At 36.2% G+C, this 23,287-nt stretch overlaps 2 protein-coding genes across 7 annotated transcripts in view; both read left to right on the forward strand.

Annotated features, from left to right (window-relative positions):
- Positions 1-461: 461 nt before the first annotated feature.
- lap3 (leucine aminopeptidase 3) lies at positions 462-6,659 on the forward strand. Of its 2 annotated transcripts, none has more exons than XM_079897662.1 (13): positions 462-688; positions 794-909; positions 1,016-1,070; positions 1,164-1,269; positions 1,767-1,926; positions 2,084-2,248; positions 3,046-3,204; positions 3,288-3,412; positions 3,501-3,589; positions 4,111-4,213; positions 4,305-4,384; positions 4,522-4,634; positions 5,964-6,659. In XM_079897662.1, the coding sequence occupies exons 1-13, from the start codon at positions 593-595 to the stop codon at positions 6,148-6,150; spliced, it is 1,554 nt and encodes a 517-aa protein (XP_079753788.1). In that variant the 5' UTR covers positions 462-592; the 3' UTR covers positions 6,151-6,659. The 2 variants fall into 2 exon arrangements, with proteins under 2 accessions (XP_079753788.1, XP_079753789.1); XM_079897663.1 differs by having other exon boundaries at positions 483-688; positions 2,087-2,248.
- A 6,195-nt stretch (positions 6,660-12,854) lies between these two features.
- The window catches only part of rbm47 (RNA binding motif protein 47), a 28,535-nt gene continuing 18,102 nt past the window's right edge, over positions 12,855-23,287 (forward strand). For 3 of the 5 annotated variants that reach the window (XM_079849745.1, XM_079849749.1, XM_079849748.1), the window contains exons 1-2: positions 13,312-13,545; positions 20,774-20,950. The gene's annotated coding sequence lies outside the window, so the exon portion shown is untranslated. Of the gene's footprint in view, positions 12,936-13,311; positions 13,546-20,773; positions 20,951-23,287 lie in introns of those variants that run through there. The other 2 variants (XM_079849746.1, XM_079849750.1) reach the window with 2 other exon arrangements.

A 23,287-nucleotide genomic window follows, 5' to 3' on the forward strand; every position in this document is an offset into this window, starting at 1 on the left:
TGTAAACGTTTATTTTATTTTATATTTAGTGGCGACAACAAGCTTCCATAGATAGTGCAGTCCCTTTAGGGCCAATAGGACTAATAATAATAATAATAATAATAATAATATATATATTTTTTTTAATTGCAAAAAAAGGTACAAATCACAGGTGACTAATCAAAACGTACTTAACAACATACAAAATTATAGCACATAAATAGTGTACAATACAATATTGCCAGGGGAAGCTTATGGGCCATTACAAAGAGAAAGAGGACCACATGTTTCAGACAGTTTTAACTGCCTTTTTGTTGGAGCCAGAAATCAGATTAATATAAAGTACAACTTCATGGAGAAAAAATACTAAATTAGTTTTTTTAGCGCTGAATTTACACTTATGAATGTGAAATTTTGCCAAAAGAATTAATAAATTTATAATGAAGTACATCTTAGGACTTATATTTTTGTAATAAAACGTCGTCTTTTGTTGACGTCATTAGCTGCGACTATGCGCGATTCTCAACCTTCCAATGTCACGTGTAAAGCTTTCTAAGAATTAACGTTACCCTCTTGAATCACGGTTGAGTCAGTTTTTATCCATTTAGAGACGATGTTGATACCATTCAGAAGGGTGTTGCTTACTGCAATCCGAAAACACAACTGTAGACTGTTGTCGGACTCTAATATCACTTCCAGTACAAGAAAAGTAAGTTTCATAACTTGGCTTGTCAGGTAAATGTCTCTTTGTGTATGGAGGTCACTAACAAGCGATTTGTTTTGTTAATTGTTGTGTGTGAATGGGTTTATTCAGGGTTTAGTTCTAGGCGTGTATGAGAAACAGTTAGACAATGACGGGGTCCATTTCACGGAGGCTGCAGCGGCATTTGACAGGACCGTCTCAGGAAAACTGTCAGAAATGCTGTCGATGTAAGTCACTCATTTGATCTTTGCATTCCTACTGGACCGTGCATTCGCTTTTCTGCACGATCTATTATTTCACATGCCCACTCATTTCCCCCTCTCTGCTCTGTAGATCTGGACCTCCTCTGAAGAAAGGGAAGAGTCGGATTTTCTATGGTTTACATCAGGTGTGAACTCACTTCTGCATGTTTTTGGCTGCCTTTTCAGATCAAGATTAATATATATCAGTCAATTCTTACACAAGTCTTTTACTTTTAAAGGACTTCCCTAGTGTAGTTGTAGTTGGCCTGGGTAAAAGCGGCACAGGTGTGTGTGGAAACGAAAACTGGGACAACTGTAAGGAAAGCATTCGTGCAGCTGTGTCAGGTAAGTGCCATTGATGTGTTTGGGTGAATGGTCTCAGCAATATTTCCTCCCAAAATAACATGAAAAAATAATAATTTTGGCTTAATGACAATTAAGTATGAATGAGTTTTGAAGATTGCTAATTTTGCTCTCCATTTATGCAAAAAAAATCTTATTTTTAGTTACTGAAATCTAATGTACAAATATGTATTTTACAATTAAATGCTACGTCATGGTAGTATTTGTTGTACTGCCTTTAATACTTAAGGAAATTGGAATTACAAGAAGCAATCAATTGTAAAATGTTTGGATACAGTGAGGTTAATTGTCATGAAATAAATTCACAATGCATATATCTAAATGGTCCCAAATAGGCTTAAGTTTCTTACGAAATTATAATTTCTTAATATGTTTTTTTTTGTGTTCAGATCTTTACAACGTATGTGTTGTAAAGTGAGAAAATGGTTTTTAATGCGCTGTTTAAAATTTTCCTAATATGTCTGCCTGTGTTTGTACAGTGGGCTGCAGGCAGCTTCAGGATCTGGAGGTAGCTCACGTTGAGGTGGACACTTGTGGAGACGGACAGTCAGCTGCAGAGGGCGCTGTGCTCGGGCTTTTTGAGTATGATGAGCTGAAGACCAAGAAGAAGGTCCGTGTCACGACCCAACCACATGGGAGGTATACCAAACAGATTCATTTATTCCATTTCTTGGGAAATTTATTGCATGATTTGTAATAAAGCTTAAGCCTCACACAGAGTGCACCTTACACTCATACTTAGAAATCTGAAACTTTATGTTCTTTCTTGTAAGTTCATTTCTGTCTTGTTCCTTAGCAGTGTGGATTCAGCATGGAAGAAAGGTGTTCTGTATGGGAACGGGCAGAACCTGGCCAGACAGCTAATGGAAGCTCCAGCCAATCACATCACTCCCACAGTGTTCGCAAACACTATAGAGCAGAAACTGTTACCTTTTGCTCATAAAGTCACTGTCTACAAGAGGTAGATGTCAAAGTTAATTTAAGGGTACCTATTTTGCCCTTTTACAAAGTATTTTTTATTTTTTGGGGTCTACTTGGATATGTTTTCATGCATCAATGTTCAAAATCACCTTAATTTTCAAATATTTATCTTTGTAGCACACAACTTTGCAAAGCTGTTTGTGAATGTTCATTGGAACTATGTGTAACTGTCATAGGCCAGTAAGAGCTGTGCGTGTAAACCTCACTCCCCTGGCCTCAAGAGGCCTGCTAGCGACTGACGCTTTAGCGTCCTTGTTAGCGTGCCCACCTCCCACGCCGGAGAACGCTGTTTGAATCCCGCTCTGAGCAGGTTGAGTAGGACCGGTTACATTTGTGCCATGACCCGGATGGGAGTGAGGTTGCTTCAAGCGTGTTTCAGAAATGTCACGCCCTTTACAATAAATGCGAGTTTCAACACACTACTAATGCAACTCAACGAGGCTTTGCCTTTTTTATTTTGATTATGCCCCGGGCAGGAATTATTTAAATGAGGGACATTGTGATGTGTATGTTCCCGGAAGAAAACTCAAGACTACAATTGAGGCATTTTAGGGAGTTCAGAAACAGTGCTCACTGATATAGAGAATAACTCCCTTTGGAGTGGAGTTTGTGCTATGTAACTTTGCAGACCTTTTTCATACTCAAACAGCAACATGACATGCTTAAGAAAGTTGTAAATATAAAAAAGCACAATAGTTAAAGGCACACTTTAAAGTCAATCACCCTGTTCATTAAACACATCACTTTTCTGTGTATATTTCTCTCTCACTCTTTAAGGCCTCAGTCTTGGATTGAGAGTGAGCAAATGGGGGCTTTTCTCAGTGTGTCTAAAGGCTCAGAGGAGCCCCCCATCTTTCTCGAGCTGCATTACAAAGGCACTTCAGACTCTGCACAGCCTCCTCTTGTGCTGGTGGGAAAAGGAATCACCTTTGACAGGTAACTGCACCTGGACAGAACCTGAAAACATCAGTAGCATCTGTCTAAACACCTACACAATTTATGTGTCCATACATTTCCAGTGGTGGAATCTCTCTGAAGCCCTCGTCAGGCATGGATGCCATGAGAGCAGATATGGGTGGAGCAGCCACTGTGTGTTCTGCTATTGTGACTGCAGCCGCCCTGAATCTCCCGATCAATATCATCGGTCTGTCCACTGCACGAGACACTGTGCTTTAGCATCTGCTTTTTCATAACTGTTCACACACAAACAAATCTCACCTTCCCTGTTTCAGGTTTGGCACCACTCTGTGAAAACATGCCTAGTGGAAAAGCAAACAAACCTGGTGATGTTGTCCGTGCCAAAAATGGCAAAACCATTCAGGTATTCTCCACTCACAGCAAAATTTTTGAAGTAGAATTTGATATGATCCTTCAGAAATCAATCTAAATGCTGATTTGGTGCTCAAGATTTTTTTTTTAAATTATTATTATTGATGTTGAAAACAGAGTTTGCAGAAATGATATATGATGTATTTTAATGAAAAGCTGAAGCTAATGAAAAAAAAAAAAACTTTTTTATATTTGGAACAATGTAAGTCAAGTGTTTTAATTTTTGTTCAATTTAATGCATCCTTGCTGAATAATTTTGTTTCTTTAAAAAACATTTTGGGTTCAGCAGTGGACACTTATGTAGAAAACAAAGGTTTATATTAAATAGTTTTAAAAAGTTTATTAACTTTTATAAAATGAAATACCATCAAAGAGCATTTCTGTTAAATTTTATCTGTAATAAATAGCCTATTCATTTTTTTTTTAACAAATAGCCTTACGGTCCTACATTAGATGGTGTTTCTGCTCAAATGCCCGAAGAAATGCTGAGTAAGAAATGTATTTCTTTGGTAGGTTGACAACACCGATGCAGAGGGCAGACTGATTTTGGCTGATGCTCTGTGTTATGCTCATAGTTTCAAGCCCAGAGCAATCATCAATGCGGCTACACTTACGGGTACAGACATGCACACTGTATTCACATTTGTGCGTTTTTAAGTACACATGTAATCGTATTAAGGATTTCTCTGTCTTTGTTCATCTGGCAGGTGCTATGGATGTGGCCTTAGGTTCTGCTGCTACAGGAGCCTTTACCAACTCTGATTGGCTGTGGGAGCGGCTGCATAAGGTAATGAGCGGCGTCACTCGAATGTGATTGTCAAAATGATTTGAATAACACTTCAATAATCACTGCCATAATTTCTTTCAGTTTGTAAGGCTTTGGGTGAGCTGTTCATATTATAATGTGAATGTGTGTCCTCCCAGGCAAGCATTGTTACTGGTGACAGGGTGTGGAGGATGCCACTGTTTCAGCACTACACCAGACAAATAACAGACAGTGCCCTGGCAGATCTGAATAACGTTGGAAAATACAGCCGGTACATATGCACTCATGCACACTCATTAATGCTCATTCACACGGTTTCAATCTTTTTCATATGTTCCCTCACTCTAATTTCACCGGCCATCGACTAGCGATAGCAAGTAGCAGATCATGGTTTTACTGGGGTGCAATGTGAACTAAAGGTTTTGGATATTTAAAAAAAAAAGTCCAAACATCCAAATGTTTACCAACATGGTAAATAAAGCATGTCCATATTGTATTCATATTACACATACATACTTTATAACGCATATAATTCATTTATAATGGTCGTGAAATTCTTATCAAATGCAGTACATACTCAGACCATATGTGACCCTGGACCACAAAACCAGTCTTATGGGTATTTTTTTTTTAAATTGAGCTAAAAAAAAAAGCTTTCCATTGATGTTAGGATAGGACAATATTTGGTCGAGATACAACTATTTGAAAATCTGGAATCTGAGGATGTAAAATAAATAAAATATTGAGAAAATCGCCTTTAAAGTTGTCCATATCTGTTGGCGATTTTGCTGCATCCACTCACAAAAATACATTTTTGATATATTTAAGGTAGGAAATTTATCTTCTAGATATCTTATACAAAATACCTTCATGGATCATGATCTTTGCTTAATATCCTAATGGTTTTTGGCCATTAGAAAAATCGATAATTTTGACCCATACAATGTTTTGTTGGCTATTGCCACAAATATACCCGTGCAACTTATGACTGGTTTTGTGGTCCAGGGTCACATATATGACCCTCTTCAATATGTCCCGACCCAACTTCCTGTTTCAATAGGAAAATGTCTACATTACATTTACCCATTCAATTATTTTCCTTATTGCATGCGTTATTTAAGAAATTAATAGTTTTATTCAGCAAGGATGCATTAAATTGATAAAAAGAGACTTTAAAATATATATATATTTCAAATAATTACTGTTCTTTTGAACTTCAAAGAATCCTGAAAATCATGGGTTCCACAAAAATATGTAGCACAACCATTTTCAACTGTAATAATAACATAAAATAATTTCTTGATCAGCAAATCAGCATATTAGAATGATTTCTGAATGATCATGTTACATTGAAGACTGGTGTAATTATGCTGAAAATACATTTATACATTAAAATTGTAACAATATTTCACAAAATAACTGCATGTTTGATCAAATAAATGCACCCTTGGTAGGCATAAGAGACTTCTTTCAAAAACATTATAAAATCTTACCCGACCACAAGCTTATGATTAGCACTGTATTTGTTATCTGTAATCTGTAGTGTTTACCGTGCTTGTTTTTGGTTGCCATGACACTGAACTGGTCTGTGACCTCACAGTTCAGGTGGCGCCTGCACCGCTGCAGCCTTTCTGAGAGAGTTTGTGACAGCCGATCATTGGGCTCATCTGGACATTGCCGGGGTCATGAGCAATAAGGATGAAGTCCCATACCTGAGAAAAGGAATGTCTGGAAGACCTACACGTACTTTGGTGGAGTTTGCTGCTGGTTTGGCCTCTGAACCGTAGCGTGAACTTTGTGAACTTTGACTCGACTGCCTCGAAAGTATATCCATGACGATCAGTGTTCAGAACGTTAGCCTGTGGTTATAAATACTTTTGCTGCTGAAATTAGCAAACACTTACCAACGAGTGATCAACACAGGGAAAGAAGGAACTTTTAGTGCCATGAACAGAAAATAATATTTAATGGAAACTGCTGACAAGCACTGCTAGAAGCTGCCATGCTGTAGCTAAAGTCTAGTTACATTGTAACTAGCAACAAATAAAATTGTAGTATGAAGGACCTGTTTGGTGGACTGCCTTTTAAAACGGTATTGTATTAAGAAGTGGCACAAGGTTCAGGGAACTTTTCAGATTTTCATAGTTGTGTAATAAGATTACGTGGTACCAGTGTTATGCCATGTATAAATGCACAAAATACAAGGTCAATAAAGTCATGTGGCAATGAAGAGTGTGATAAATGTCGCAGTGGAAAGTGTGTTGGCATTGAGTCAGGATGGGCTGTCCAGATTATTTTTGTCTTAAAAAACAAGTTGAATTATCTAAAGAAATGAAAAATATATCTTTCATTTCATGTATATGTGGTGTTTTTAATATGCTTTAAGACAAACCATGTGCAAATTCATAAGTCATTTACTCCCCATTGCTGAGTATTTTCTCATTAAAACTGTAGTGTCAAAAACACGGTTCAAAGTTTCTTATGTCACAAATTACCTTGTAACCAATCACGTCAAGGTATGGGCGGGCTTTAGCATATCATTAACTGCTGCGAAACAGTGGAGTCTCAAGAGAAGCTAGCTATCTTGGTATAATTTTCTGTTCAGATAAAAAGAATCATGTATGATGTATATTACGATGTTATGATGAACTATATGCCTTTTCCACTGACTTTCTTTAATGTTAAAAGCTTTTGTAAGGATGCTGATTTTTTAGAAGGCAGCTGTCTGACTCTGAGATGGCAAACGGGAACATGTTTTGTGTAACATTAGCAACACATTTTTAGCTGTTTGACAACATAGTCAAGCCAAAAGCTAATCGTATTAATTACTGTTGTGTGTCCTAGGTTGTAGAGAGCGATACATAAAATGCATTACCATTCTGATACATCGACTTGTAGACAAGCCTGTATGAGTGAGTGGAGATGGGGCTCATTTGCATATTCATAGTTCGTTGTATACTAAATTAAGCACGGGTGTAGAGTTACATTACAAGCATAGTTATGTGCTACATAACTACATAACTTACATAACTTGTTACATAGTTACAAGCTATTTGAAGGCATGACTAAATTTTTTTTTCACATGATTTTTTTTTTTTTTTTCTTCTTGTAGAAGAAAGTCAGATTTAAAGAGTTTAAATGTTTGGATATCTTTAAATGGTGCTTGTTAGTATATTGCCTAACCATGTTTTAAGGTAACTGTATGTGCCCTATGCAGAGTTAATGTCTGAGGGGAAAAAACATTTATACAAAGACTATTCATTGTGATTCAACTTAATAACTTTGATTGAAAAGTATGAAAAGTGAGTAGCTCTTTACACCACTAGATGGCTTTGTGAAAGTGAATGGAGGAAGAAGAGAAGGCCCGTGTTATCTCAGAAAGTTGAGTGTTGTGTCAGCTGGGCTTGCGCACTCATTTACACACAAAACGGGACAATTTACTGGAATGAAACCCTCTCACACCATGCCTTTGTGTGTGTTTCTATCTTGAGGAACATTCTAACAATCCTCTGGGGATATAGTTGCTAAAAGACGTCTCCAGAAGTTTGCAAAATCGTATTAAAACTAATTTTATCACATCCTCAAAGATAAAAGTGCATCACAAATAAATGTAAAATGGTGTTTTTATTCTTGAAATCAAAATGTTTTTCTTTTAGGTCTTTGGTTAAGATTTGTCAGTAGTAATTCTGGATTTATTACTAGGTTAAATGGCAGTGTGTTTTGAAGACGCTAAATCGGACGTTGTGCTGTAAGCTGATGTGGAATTTGTGCAATAAACTGGTAATCTGAAAAGCGGGTCGAGATGGAGAGGAGAACGATTGTTCTAACAGTGCAGAGGTTTAAGCACGCGCGCCATGCTTTCATCCCACAATCCCTCTACACACGCACAGCCCAAATATCCACTTTACACACACTTTTTAGACATAGTATTGCTGATATTTCACGTCTGTGCTTGTGCATTCTAGAGCCATCTTTACGGCTGTAGTGACAAGTGATTGTATATTTGTGCATTGTGACTCAGTAATTGAATTGATCACGCAAGGGAAACTGATTGTTTCAGGAATTAAACATGACATTTTTATTGCTCTGTGACTCGCCATGGTTGCTTAATCTTAATTTGGAACTATTTTTGTTGGCAGACTAAAATAGATTTATCATATAACATAATCAGCAATACTGTGTCTAAAACATTAATTTACTTTTTAGACAGTATTGCCAATTGTTGTTTATTTTACTACAAATTTACTTGTAATTTGACTTTTTAGACACAGTATTGTCGAATGTTAATGCAAGTATTTGTTCAAAACGGATTCATTAAGGAATTAAACAACTTTTTGCTCTGTGAAATGAAACGGTTGCTTTAGCTTCATTTGGAAATATTTGTAATTGTTATTGTCATTAACTTAATCGTCAATACTGTATATAAAAAGTAAACTTAGATGTAACGTAATCGGTAGTAATGTCTAAAAAGTAAACTTGTAGATGTAACGTAATCGGTAGTAATGTCTAAAAAGTAAACTTGTAGATGTAACGTAATCGGTAGTAATGTCTAAAAAGTAAACTTGTAGATGTAACGTAATCGGTAGTAATGTCTAAAAAGTAAACTTGTAGATGTAACGTAATCGGTAGTAATGTCTAAAAAGAAAACTTGTAGATATATCGTATCGGCAGTAATGTCTAAAAAGTAAACTTACAAGTAAACTTGTAGATGTAACATAATCTGTAGTAATATCTAAAAAGTAAAATTGTAGATGTAACGTAATCGGTAGTAATGTCTAAAAAGTAAACTTGTAGATATATCGTATCGGCAGTAATGTCTAAAAAGTAAACTTGTAGATGTAACGTAATCGGTAGTAATGTCTAAAAAGTAAACTTGTAGATGTATCGTATTGGCAGTAATGTCTCAAAAGAAAACTTGTAGATGTATCGTATTGGCAGTAATGTCTAAAAAAGAAAACTTACAAGTAAACTTGTAGATGTAACGTAATCGGTAGTAATGTCTAAAAAGTAAACTTGTAGATGTATCATATTGGCAGTAATGTCTGAAAAGAAAACTTACAAGTAAACTTGTAGATGTATCGTATCGGCAGTAATGTCTAAAAAGAAAACTTACAAGTAAACTTGTAAATGTAACAATTGACAGTACTGTCTAAAATGTAATCTTACAAAGTAAAATTGTAGTAAAATAGACGTAGTGTAATCTGCAAGTCTGCGTCTAAAAAGTAACCTTACTTTTTAGGCACAGTTTTTCTGATTATATTAGGTTTATTTTATTCCAATTAAAATAGTTCCAAATGCTTTGACTTTGAATAAAGCTACCGTGTGTCACTGAGCAATAAATCACTGAATAAATCACTGTTTTGAACGAATCACTTGCATGACTGATTCATTTACTCTCAATGCACAAATTTAAATCACTTATTGCTATACTGTGAATAATGAACTGATTTCAGCTGCAGCATCAGCGTCTATTTATAATGTAGGGGGCGGGATATTTCACGCTTCAGATTCTAGAGAGAATTTCATTGGACAGAAAATCCAAAATCCCAGAAAAAGTGATATCATCAAAATCATTGATCCTTATTGGCAGAAAAGAGAGACTGTAAGTTTTGAATGCTTATATCTTCTAAATGCAAATTTTGTTATTGTTTTGGAGCACACTAGCTTATAGATAACAGCAAGGCTAACATTCATACTAAAAGCCAAAAAAAACAAAAAAAAAAACATTTTGGTTTCATGGGGACTTTAATGAAAAAAACAAATTTGGATTATTTTTATTAATGAGAATTTGGGAGGGGAATTTGCTAAATTGTCATGAAAATAATGTCACTATGTAAAAAGTCCTAATGTCTAAATAAGTTGCTTTTGGGGTGTCATATGAACACTTCAAATACTTTAAAGACAAACATACAAACGGAGTGATCCAACAACTAAAGTCCCAGTAGTGCTCTTGCTTGGCCAATCAAATTCAAGAACCAAAACTGTTGTATATTTTGTTTAATATAGCCGATAGCTGTGAAGGACATAAAAAGTGTAGGATGAAATTCATTGTCATAGAGCTGTGAATCTTAGTTTGTAGATGAGGATGAATCTTTATAGGTGAGTTTTGTTGTGTAAGAATTAAGACTGTGATGCTCGCGTCTCAGATGAATGAAGCTATATGTATGAGCTTTTTGTGAGGCTGAGACAAAGAGGGAACAGCTTTGATAAGAGTATTGTTCAGAAGTGCAGCCAGAGGACAAGGTCACCCTGATACAGTCAAAATATCCTTTTTACCACTTTGTGTGTCTTTTTGGAAAGTTTGTGGTAAACGTAGTGCTAATATCCACATCATAAATCATTGGCAACTTGTTAATTTGTGTTTTAATACTTTACATTTGAGAACTGCATAATGATGAGGACTGAAAAATCAGTTAAGATTATTCATTTAGCAGACAAATTTTATCCAAAATATCTCAGATTTATGTATTTATCTAAGTATCTCAATTGTTTGTTCTAAACAGCAATGTTTCATTTTGCTAATGTCTCCTGCTTTTTAGATTTGTCGTTGGAGAACAATACCCTAGCAAGATGTCATAAACTTGCTCAGTTAGACCAAGATACAAATTTCTGCAATTAAAAGTTAGAGAATTAAGTATGAACTCTTGATTTCAGTGAACATTTCTCATCAAATCCTTCCAAAGCCAAATCTGTAAGGAATTATAGGAGAAACATCAAAGACAAAGTTGACACTAACAGTCAAAAGTTATTTTTTTTTAAAAAAGTAATACTTTTATTCAGCAAGGATGCATTCGTTTTTCAAAACGGACAGTAAATACATTTATATTGTTAATCAATGCAGATCATGTGAACCTTGTTCATCAATGATTCATAATTTTTTTTTATTACGGTTTCCACATAAATATTAAGCAACACAAGCCTTTTTCAACTGTGATCAGAAAAAAAAACTGTTTCTTGAGCACCAAATCCACGTATTAGAATATTACTGTGTTCTGTATTTTTAAGCAAATGAATGCAGCCTTGGTTAGAACTTCTTTCAGAAACATTAAAACATTTTACCAACCAACAAATGTTTGAATGGTATGTGTAAATGAAACTTAAACGAAAGCTTCATAGAGGTTGAGCTTTAAAGCACAAATAAATGTTTCCTCTGGGTGTGTGTGTGTTTTGGGTTGAGGGGGTAGTGTATGTTTTGGGCCTGCAAATGGCCTATTGTGTGTATGTTTTCGAGCTTCATGTTAATGAGTGTGTGTGTGGGAGAAAGTGTGTGATTGTATCCCCCCTCTTCAGGCAGGAGTGTGATTGGTTTTAAACAGATTAACATTCTAACGGTCAGAGTCTCAAATCCACCCAGTAACTCAGAACAAAAACTACTCATTAAAACATACTGACCCTACCGCATGGTTTCGTTTACCTTTTAATTAAAAGCTTAGCAATTTATGCCACTATAGTACCCCCCAAAAATAAATATACTAAAATACAAAAAAGGCTCCCCTGGTCTAGTTCATGTTGAATTTGCTGTGTCACCGTGGTGCAGTGACTCTGCAACCAGAGATGAGGAATGTAATTTTGTCCACTCCTACTGCTTTTGCTTATGTGTAATTCACCTGTAAGTCTTTGTCATGTCCAGCATTGAGGAAGTGTTTCCGATCTCTCTCTCTCTCTCTCTCTCTCTCTCTCTCTCTCTCTCTCTCTCTCTCTCTCTCTCTGTCTCTTGTTTTTTCTCTGCATTGTCTGTCTATTGAGAGAGAAGAAGGTGTGTTGAATGCATTGATTGTATGAAAGGCTTTTTCTCTGTGTGAGAATAAATAGAACTCTTCTCAGAGACTTGTATTTCACACATGGGGGTTGGTTCATTCATTTCTGTTTTCAGTTAAGAAATCAATGATTTAGTGAAACGTTCCAATCAGTAGATGAACCATTTGTTTGTCTGGGAAGACGATTAATGACACACTAAAGGGTTAATGTTAGGGTATGATTTGGGGTTAGTGATGCATAATTTATAGTTATTACTATAGTAAGTACAAGTACTGTGCAACTACGTCACGTTAAAAAAAATGTTACTTGCGAGTTTGTAACAAGAAACGTAGTGTAATTTTCTTAAGTGTAATTTATTCATTAATACGTGTACGTGACATGTTGTCTGTATGACCGCATTTCATGAAGTCATAATTTGAAATACACACATAAGCTAGAGGTCAGTGAACTAGGTGAAATGGTTATTTGGGGGATTGATATTTTCATTTTTTATTTTCATTTTTATTCAAACATTCCCAGAGGCCTATGAGAAACAGAGTGTGTGTTCATCTTTGTGTCACTTTGAGGCCTTTATTGCATAAATCAGAGAAACCAAATGGGATGGTGAGCTCTTATATTTGTAAGGTGTGTGTGTGTGTGTGTGTGTGTGTGTGTATGTGTGTGTGGGGAATGTTGATCTGGCCTGTCTCCAGGTTGAGGGAGGATAGCGTTTCCAATCCGAGAGCCTGGAAGCATTCTGGTTTGGTGAGTTTCTGAGACACACACACAGAAAGGAACAGGTTGCTCGGACCAGCCCGGTGAGAAACAGTTCCCGGTACTGACTGCTCTAGACACACACACACACACACATACAAACACAAACACACACTCTCTCTCTCTTTCATTTAATCAGTGTCTGAAGATTTAATATTCCTTATATACAGTATATATTTTTTTTCTGAAAGTTTGTTTTTTGACCTTCTGGATTTCAGACTGGGCCAGTATTCCTACAAATTTTTTTGTTCATTTTTTTCCCTCCTCACAGCAGAGGAATGTGAAGATTATGTCAGTGAGAGGCAGGTACAGAGACTAGCGCTAATTACTCTCTCTCTCTCTCTCTCTCTCTCTCTCTCTCTCTCTCTCTCTCTCTCTCTCTCTCTCTCTCCACCCGCTCTCTCTCGTTCTCCCTCCCTCCTCCTTCTCCTCGCCAGTGAAGGAGAGACACAGGGGAACGAACAGCAGGGACGGGGAAGTGAAACAGTTTGGAGACAGAAACTAAAAGAGAAAAAACAAGAAACTTAAAGTTTTTTCATCACTCTGGACTGTCAAAACCTACAAGAACAGACACGATAAAGGGTGAAATACAGAGAAACGGGGATGATTGTGGCTGATCTGCTTGATTAATGCAACGCGTAGATTCTCTTTGACAGCTATTAAAAGCGCAGGTAAGTTCGTACGTTGTCTGTCATTCTCTCCTTCAGCGTCTCATGTTTTGTCTGTTTTTCTTTCCTGTTCTCTCTGTGTCATCTTCTCACAGATGGTCCAGCGATCATGTTCTCCCCTCTGACCTTATTTATTTTCATAAAGTTAAATTGACATCTCTCTCTCTCTTTCCCTCCCTCCCTCCCTTTTTTGTTCTCTTTTCCATCTTACAGTTGTAAGGTTAGAATGTCCTTGTGTTGCGAAAACTGTGTTGAAAGTTGCTCTGCGGGTCTTTTGTGTGTGTATGTGTGTTGTGTAACTGCACTCAGGGGGTGTGCTATAATTTATTGTGTGTGAGAGAATCAGGTTTCTGACAGAGAGATGGCTCAATCTAAGAGGAAAAACAACTAACGAAAAAGATTGAAAGAAGTTAAGGCCCATTCAAGCCAACGTAAGAGTTTGCATAGTCAATATAATGAGCGTAGACGTGTACTTCTTTTTTCAAAGGGGAAAGGCACAACATGAACAGACAAGACACAAATCTTAATTAACAATTAATCACTGTTTCTTAAGCAGAAATTGTTTCTAGAGCCATGGAATCTTGTTTTTGTGTCAATAATGTGGAAATTGCCTTCTGATGCATATAATAGTGAAGTGCTTTAATGTGGGTTTAAGTTGTCTCCAAAAAAGTAGCTACATCTGATAAAAACCTACTTTAGGGATGCCCAAAAGATTCCTCAAAAGTAAAAATGACTCATACTGTATATCATACACATATAGTTTAATCTTAAAATGAACGTTTTCTTGTAGAGTTAGGGTTAGTTTGTAGCAATTATAATTAGGTTTATATAAGAACAATAGCTAGATAACTGTTAAACGTGTGTGTGGGTGGGTGTGTTTACTTTGCTGTACCTGAGGTACAATTTTGTCTGCAAAAGAGAGCTAAATCATACAAAACCTCTCTCAGGGAAATCCTGACTTTTTAAACTGGAAAAACGATTCAAGTAAACCAAATTATTTATAAAAAAAAAAAAAGAAGAAAAAAAAAAGAAACTATATTACTTGTAGTAGTAGTACTTTATATCAAAACCATAGAAGTCTAAGTCTCTATTTGGATATCTTGGTAAGTGTGTGTGTGTGGTCCTGGTAAACTCTACGTTATGGGAACAAAATGTCCCATTTTATGGGGACAAAAAATCCTTCTCCTTGTGGGGACAGTTTTTGGCCCCTATGAGGAAAAAATACTAAATTATGTTTTTTGAAAATGTAAAAATGCAGAGATTTTGTTGTGATTGGTAGGTTTAGGGTTTGGGAATAGAATATACAGTTTGTACAGTAAAAAAACCATTATGTCTGTGGAATGTCCCCATAAAACATGAAAACCAAGCTTGTGTGTGTGTCTGCGAGTGCCTATGAATGGGTTATTTCACGTAGGGGGTAAAGAGGTCAGTGGTCTTGAGAGCTGACACGCTGTGGCTTTGCATTGTGGGGATGCAGTTTAAAAGAAATTAAGTGAACTAGAAAAGAATTAACACTGAGGTGAAGTACAAAGAAAAGACAACTTGTCACTGTGTGTACACGTCTCACTGGTCAGGTGACTCTCTGTTATTACTCTAAATACCGCATCAGTTAAATGTGTAGGCATGTTTATTTGGTGACAGACCTTTGGGGGCCCAGTAGTGCGTGCACTTAAGTGTGTGTGTGTGTGTGTGTGTGTGTTTGAAATCTGATTGGCTGTGGCTCTGACTTGAACCAGTTCTCTCTGTCTCCATTCAGATGCTTATCTGATTATCAGAAGGCAAGCAGGTGCATGTGTGTTTTTAGGATTTATATACACTTTTATATTTTATTAATTTTGTGAATATAGCAATGAATTTCATTTTCTTTTTATTTGCCCATTAAGTTTCCTAAAGACGTAAAATTTGTCTCGCAAATCGAGTATGAACGTTGAGACAGATATGCTTTAATTGTGCCTCTGGCTTATTCTTCAGAAATGCGGTTACAATTTCTGAGAATCAGTTAATTAACATAAATCAGTTCAAACAGTCCTTTTTGATTAATTTATTCAAATTTTCGATCCAACAATTAGCAAGTAGCATTTTGACCGATTTAAATCTTAGGTCAGACACAAAAATGCATTTAGAGTTGTTGAGTTATCCATGAATCAGTTCAAACTGTCCGTTTTAATGAATCGATTCACAACCCTGATTCAATGCTTGTTTGCTTGCCTTGTACTTTTACCTTCACTCGAAGTAATTTCTGGATAAGTATATAAATACTGAGATGTTTTTCAAAAAACTGATTTTAGTTTTTATATTGCCTGGTCCTATTGTCCAACTTTCTTCAACTTTCTGAAGAAAAAAAAAAGAACACTTCCAAATCAGTCAAACGCTTTCATTTCTTAATCCCCACAAACTCAAATGATAAGATTTAGGGACATTTCTCAATTCTACATTCTTTATTGACTCAGTACTTTTGTTTCCTCTTTGCGGGAAACACACACATTTCTTATTCATCCACCTTCAGTACTTCAGTCAGTCTTTCTTGACTCTTGTAGATGTACTATTAGATATAAAGAAGGAAACAGAGAGAGAGAGCAAGACAGGTCACCTCTCTTTCTGTGTTCTTAAAGTCATATGACTGATCATGTGACCTCCTCAGCATGACTTTAACCCTGACAGACATCTGGACAAGCGTGTGTGAGTTGTGTGTGAGTGAGTGAAACAGGATCTCCTCTCTCTCCCTTCTGCTTTTCTTCCCATCTCTCTCCCTAATACACACCAAATACCTGCACTTCACAATGAATGCATTCTTATACTGTCTCTATAGACAGACTAGAAGAGCTGTGTGTGTGTGTGTGTGCGTTTGTGTGCTCAGCATGGTTCTCCTCCAGGTAGTTTGATTAATAGTGACTTCTGAGGGGTGGAGCTCTTTTAGTCCAAAGACTTAATTTGGGATATCCCACCGTGTGACACACACACACACACACACACACACACACACACACACACACACTGGTCTCCTTAGTGACACAAGTTCTGCATGTCCAAATCAAGTCGCTCAATTTCTCTCTGTCTTGCTAATGCTTTTATGCCGCTTCATTACACACTGCTCTCTCTCCCCTTTCTTCTTTACTTTGTTGTAGTGAGTAATAATAGGCCCCGTCCATTGAACCCAACAAACCGCACAAAAGCAGCATTGGTGTGTGAATACTGTTATATAGTGTGCACATCTTAATTGCATTACCAATGTACCACTCACATTTTGATGGACAAATCTGCTGTAGTGTGTGTACGTGTGAAATGAAGGGTTGAGAGAACGCAATGGTCCCTAGCAGCTTGCCTTCTTTTAAATGTAACTATTTAAAACATCTCATCCCTCTTGCATTGATACTGAAGACTCACACATTCACAAGTGTTTCCTTTTCTGTAAGAACACCCTGTCCTTCAGCTAAGACGTCAAAAAACATAGCACAAAAAGTAACAACTTTTCTCTTAACATTAAAAATAGCACACGGCATCACTGATTTACATTAAGTGTTAACCTCTCAAAAAAACATGTTTTTGTTTCGTATGACCCTTGAGTCAATGTTCAATGGGAAAACTTGAAGAATAAGTGCATTCAAAGTGATTTGAATCAACAAAGTGACAGAAAGTCAATTATTTTCAATGAGAGTTGGCATTAGTGACAGAGACTGATAGTTCAGGCCAAAATTAAACATTCGGTCATTATTTACTCTCTCATAAGACTTTAATTCTACTTTGAAACACAAATGAATATATCTTTCTGGCCCTTCATTGAACATTCTTTACACCTATATGTTGATGCTTCAAAATGTTCATAAAGACATCAGAAAAGTAATCCATATAAATCTTTTGAAGACTTGAATTAAACTGCTCGATCCATATGGATTACTTTTACTATGTTTTTATGAATTTTTTGAAGCGTCAGACTTTAGTAGAATGGACTTTCAATTGAGAGACAGAAAGGTTTCATTAAAAATATCTTTGTGTTTCGAACATGAACAAAAGTCTTTGGGAATGACAGAAGTTTTGTTTTTGAGTGAACTATCCCTCTAAACAGTGTTCAGTGTTATGCAAATGAGCAGTGATGCGGTGACAACCAGTGGGAGTACAGAGTTATCCTCCATGATTACTACGCATTGAGCGTGCGAAATTGCTTTCGACACGCAACAGATTTATTCAACGTGATCTGACGTCACAATCCTAGGTTATCTATTTTTTTAAATAGATTACAAATCACAACTAATAATCATAATAATCAATAATTAATTTGACATTGCACTTCAAAAGTCAATCTATGATGTTTGGATCCTCTATTGTTCAAATATATTCGCACTACTGTGATTCACAGGTCAAAGTTCACTGAAATTCTTCGGAGTTTTTGTCCTTTATTTCTATTAGTGTGCCAATGCGCTTTGTAGCCCCGCCTACAGTGAAATCTCATTGGTCCAAAATCACACTGTGTTTTGCACTTCAATATGGCTCTTCCATGTCTGGAGATATTTAAAGCTCTTGAGTGGTTGAGCCATCAGCGCAGTCACCATCAGATGACCTTGACTCAGAGATCTACTGTAGGTTAGAAGTATTACTAGCAAAGACAGTCAGAGCGCATGTCTGTTTGCGTGCCTGTGTGTGGCTTTAGTCTATTCATGTTTTTGTACAGTGTTGAAGTTTAAGTTAAACCTGATTTTCCAGTAACCTCTACCGGCTATGTGTGACGCAATGTGTGCAAAACTAAAACACACTTACACAATCTATCTTTATCCCCCCCACACACACACACAAACACACACACGTACACGTCTTATATCCCCGTCCCTTGAGAATACAGTTAATATGTTTCAATTATATTTATCTAATACTCTGTCCATTTTTCTGTAACAAACAAACTCTCTCATCCCTCCATCCTTAGGAAGAACAGAAGGAAAGAGACTTGAACTCAATGAAGGAGAAGAATTGTACATGTTTATAATGGGCGCTGATAAGGCTATAAAGGCAGACTTTGCACCCTCTCAAAGCATGTTGACTTTCAACACAGCCTCACCCTGCTTTATAGCCTACCCACAATGCATCATGTGCTCAGGTTTTATAATGTTGCCAATGATTAAAAAGATAATCACTGATGGTGCTATTTTACATTTCAAGGTTGCATTTTGATTGAGTGTGGAAAAACTTCTGAAATGTTTCCTTGTGAATTAATGTGTGTGCACTAGCGTTTTGAGCTCAGGACTGTTGTAGACAGTTCAGTTGAGGGATCCATCCAACTGGTTTGCCACCCCTTTGTGTGTGTGTGTGTGTGTGTGTGTGTGTGTGTGTGTGTGTGTGTGTGTGTGTGTGTGTGTGTGTGTGTGTGTGTGTGTGTGTGTGTGTGTGTGTGTGTTTGTTTAGTGTGGCTACTAGGGATTTTTGTGATCAGCCAGCCGGCTAGAACAAAAACTGTTTCGGCTCTTAAGCGCAACGTCATTTCCTGTTTCCCCTGTTGCACTTCTCTCATCCCCCTCCCTCTTTCCAACCCCAGGATTTTTAGTAGTTACAGATGAATGTGTAACAAGTGACCATCATATGACATCTTACTGACTCTGCAGAAAAATATAATCGGGTAGTTGATAAATAACATGTCCATGAACTAAAGGAAGTTGTTAAAGGTACGCTATTCTAACATTTTGTGTTTGGTAGGTTATTCATGTTTTAAACAAAGTGTCTTATGCTCACCAACGCAGCATTTATTTGATCAAAAATACAGTAAAAACAGTAATGTTATGTAAAAATATATTTTTTTCTTGTTATTTTAAATGTAATTTATTCCTTTGATGGTAAAGCTGAATTTTCAGCATCATTACTCCAGTCTTCAGTGTCACATGATCCTTCAGAAATCATTCTAATATGCTGATTTGCTGCTCAAGAAAAACACTTTATTAGCAAAGTTTAAAAAACAATTGTGCCGCTTTATATTTTTTTTGTGGAAACCGTGATTCGTCATTTTTTTAAGGATTCTTTGATGAATAGAAAGTTAAGAACAGCATTAATTTCATATAAAATTGTTTTATTAGACTTTAAATGTCTTTATGATCGGTTTAATGCATCCTTGTTGAATAAAATGTTTCATTTATTTAAAAAAACACCAAACTTGGTTTGAATGGTAGTGTGCAATCAGACATTGACTGTTAGACATGGTCAGTACAACATAATAAAAAAAGTGGATTCAATCTGACTGAATAAATGAATAATATATAAAATAATTTAAGTAATAAAATATTATATATAAAATAAGAGATTTGTTTATAAATCTCAAATCTGTCATTATATTATAGTAGATGTTTTGCAAGTGGCAATTTTTTGAAGGGGTCTTAAAAGCGTGAAATATATTTTTCCCATAGCATATATTTTTCTGTCTACTGCATTTCGTGTCACAACTTATGATAGTCGCTAGAGAATCAATGTTTCCAGCTCTTAATTGTCATGTGATCTCAAAATGGCAGCCCGATGAGTGGATCCGCTCCATGTAAAATAAAAGAGCTACTAACATTACTAGATTCTATATCTAATGTTGTATAACATTTTCACGAGTCAAATTAGTTTCTTTGCGCAAAAAGTTTCAAGGTTAAATGCGTTAAGTATAGTCTGTGTTTCTATTTCAGATTATGTTTGGGGTGCACAATTGTTTTTCATAATTGTTTTCATTTGGCTAGTGGCGGTTACACACACACGCAAACACACAACCATTTGCGAAATCAATGATTTCCACCTTATCTAAGTAACTAAAGCAACACAAGACACACTGTAACGTGTGAGTACCTGTTTCTTAGGAACAGGAATGAAAAGATTTCACAGACCTTTCCAGGTTTGAATGAGCAAGGAGGGCTGCTGAGCTTTAAACTTTTTGTCTTTAAGTGTTTTTGAACGCAGGAATTCAGGAAATTGATTCCAGGTCAAGCTGAATAGTTTTCAGTCATTTGCCACCTGTAATGTACTTTTGCTTAGTCAATGGACAACCTCATTCACAGCCCACCGCACACAGTCACGCACCCGCACAGACATCTCGTTTGCTTCCAGAAAAACTGGAGAGAAAGGTTCTTGGGTGTGACAAGGAAAAGGAAGAAAGAAAGAAATATAGGAGAGAGGTGTAGGAGGGGGCACCTTTGCTCTGCCCCACCCCTAACATGCACTGAGTAAACAGTCTTTTACCAACTGCACCTCCAATCACACACTCCGTCTCTCTACCCCACAGACTGTGTGTGTGAGAGCGAGAGATTGACCGAGAGAGAGAGAAGAGAGTAACCGCTGACGCCAGACAAACAGAAGGCCTGAGTGTGTGTGTGACTGTGTGTGAGTGAAACAACATCACAGTATACACACATCAGCTACACTGCCACTCGGACACACATTCATTCACCTGAAAAGACAGGTAACGTCTGTGTTTTTTTTTTTTTTTTTTTTTTTTTTAATGCCTGTGTGTCTGTGACCGCTGGGATTCTAGAGTATGTGTGTGTTTGAGCACTTTTTTAGTTCTGGCTGATGTCTTATTTAAACAATTGATCTTTACTTAAGCGTCCATGTTGTAATGACATTATGACCTTCAGGGGAACTTTATAAAGGAAAACAATATATTTGCCCGCTAAGGATATTTAGTGACATTTTACAATAAGGTCTCATTTGTTAACATTGATTAATGCATTAGCAACATGAACTAGCAAAGAGCAATATATTTTAAAGCGTTTATTAATCTTTGCTAAAGTTAGTTAGTAAAATTTTTATTGTTCATGTTAGTTCACAGTGCATTTACTAATGTGGTTGCACTCTATTTTAAGATGTCCGTGTTGCAGTGTAAGTATACATTTAAGTATTGAGTAATAATAATTTAAATACATGTACTTATGGTTAGGATTGGAGTTTGGTTTAGGTGCATGTCTGTTATGCATCATTTATAGTTTTATTACTACATGTAACATGTAACCAGGACACTGCAAAATAAAGTGTTACCATGCACTAATGTTAACAAGTATTATTTTTGTAATGTATTAGTACATGTTGAAATTAACATTAAGATTAATAAACGCGGTCACACTTTAGATTAAGGTCCAACAACTATGACTTTTGCCTCAATAAACTCTTAATTACTGCTTATTAATAGTTAGTAAGGTTGTTGTTATGTTTAGGTATTGGGAAGGATAAGGGATGTAGAATATGGTCATGCAGAACTAGGCATTAATATGTGCTTTATAAGTACTAATAAACAGCCAAAATTCTAGTAATATGCATGCTAATAAGCAACTAGTGACAACTGGACCATAAACTAAAGTGTTACCATAAATGCTGTAGAAGTGTTGTTCATTTTAGTTCATGTTAACTAGTTGACAAATGAAACCTTATTGTTACCAGATATTCAAGAGTAATTGTATTAAAATGAAATTTAAATAGCATCATTTGACTATAGCAGTATTGTGTGTTTATGCAAATGAGCGTAAAATAGTGTAAAATGTAACTGTGCGTCACAGTGTTGGTTGTTGGTCTTTGGACTTCTTCAGTCTTATGTTTGCTGTTGGGGTGGGCCCAGACCTGTGCGTATTACTCTTATCAGAAAGGTTCCTGTGTCTCTTCAGTCAGTGGTAGATGTATCTTGATTCTCCATGTGCAGATTTCTCACAGAAAAATCATCAAGAGAAAGTGATGAGACATCAGAAATGTGCTCACGGGAGGCAATTTTTGAGCAGATCATCTGCTGCGTGTGTCTGATTCAGCGGACTGTGTTTGATCAGGACTCGTCACATTGTGTTGCACTAAGTAGATTAACCGCAGGAGTGAAGAGTTCAAACTACAAGATAAGAAACCTCAAGATGTCATCAGTGTGCGTGTGGTTCATCCCAATGCTCATTTATGTGCAGTGTAGTGAAATGAAGTGCTTTAGTTTATTGTCAGGTATATGTGCATTTGGGAGTTGTCCACTTGGATCTGTGTGTGTGTGTGTATGCAAAAACAAAATGATTAATATGTGATGATTGTTTGCTTGTGTGTGTATTCACTTAAACTTAATCATTTTAAGTTTTCTATTTCCTCCTTCCTGTTTTGTTTTTGATTCTAAGCAGTGTTAACTAAAATGTAAACAATTGAATATTGTAAAGCTGAAATTAATGTTAGATGGAAAAACTTTGAGATAAAATTAGTTTACAATTACAAAAATATATATAAATGAGTGATATTTATAAAAAACTAAAGTATTACATATATAAAAATAAAATCTTATTTAATAAATATTATTAAATATTAATTTAATAAGAAGTGTTAATAAATACTATAATAGTATATGATGCTTGGGCATTTTTGACTATAGTTTTTTAAGTCATGTGAACAAAAATCATTGTGTGTGTTTAAAATGAATGACTGGATAAATGTTTTACTGTAGCCTGTTTTCATAGAGAATTGAAACTGAGGACTACAGGAATTGAGAATGGTGTTGTGGGTATGATGGTCACCATGTCCACATGTCTTTCACTCTGTCTGGCATCATTTGACGCCACGCCAGTGTTCTGTTTTAAAAGGAACCATAATGTGTCCTTTATGAAATATTGTAATGTTAAGTGGCCTCCTCTGATCCAGATGCTCATCTACAATGCACATAGCTTAATTATAGATACACACATACCGTTTTTTGATTATTCTCATTGGTTATTCTCTTTAGATCCTTTCTCATTACTGTAACACAATGATTTGTTACATATGTGCTTAATTTTGAGTTTGGAGTGAC

This window comes from Squalius cephalus, assembly GCF_949319135.1.
Source record: "Squalius cephalus genome assembly, chromosome: 2".
Classification (NCBI taxonomy): domain Eukaryota; kingdom Metazoa; phylum Chordata; class Actinopteri; order Cypriniformes; family Leuciscidae; genus Squalius; species Squalius cephalus.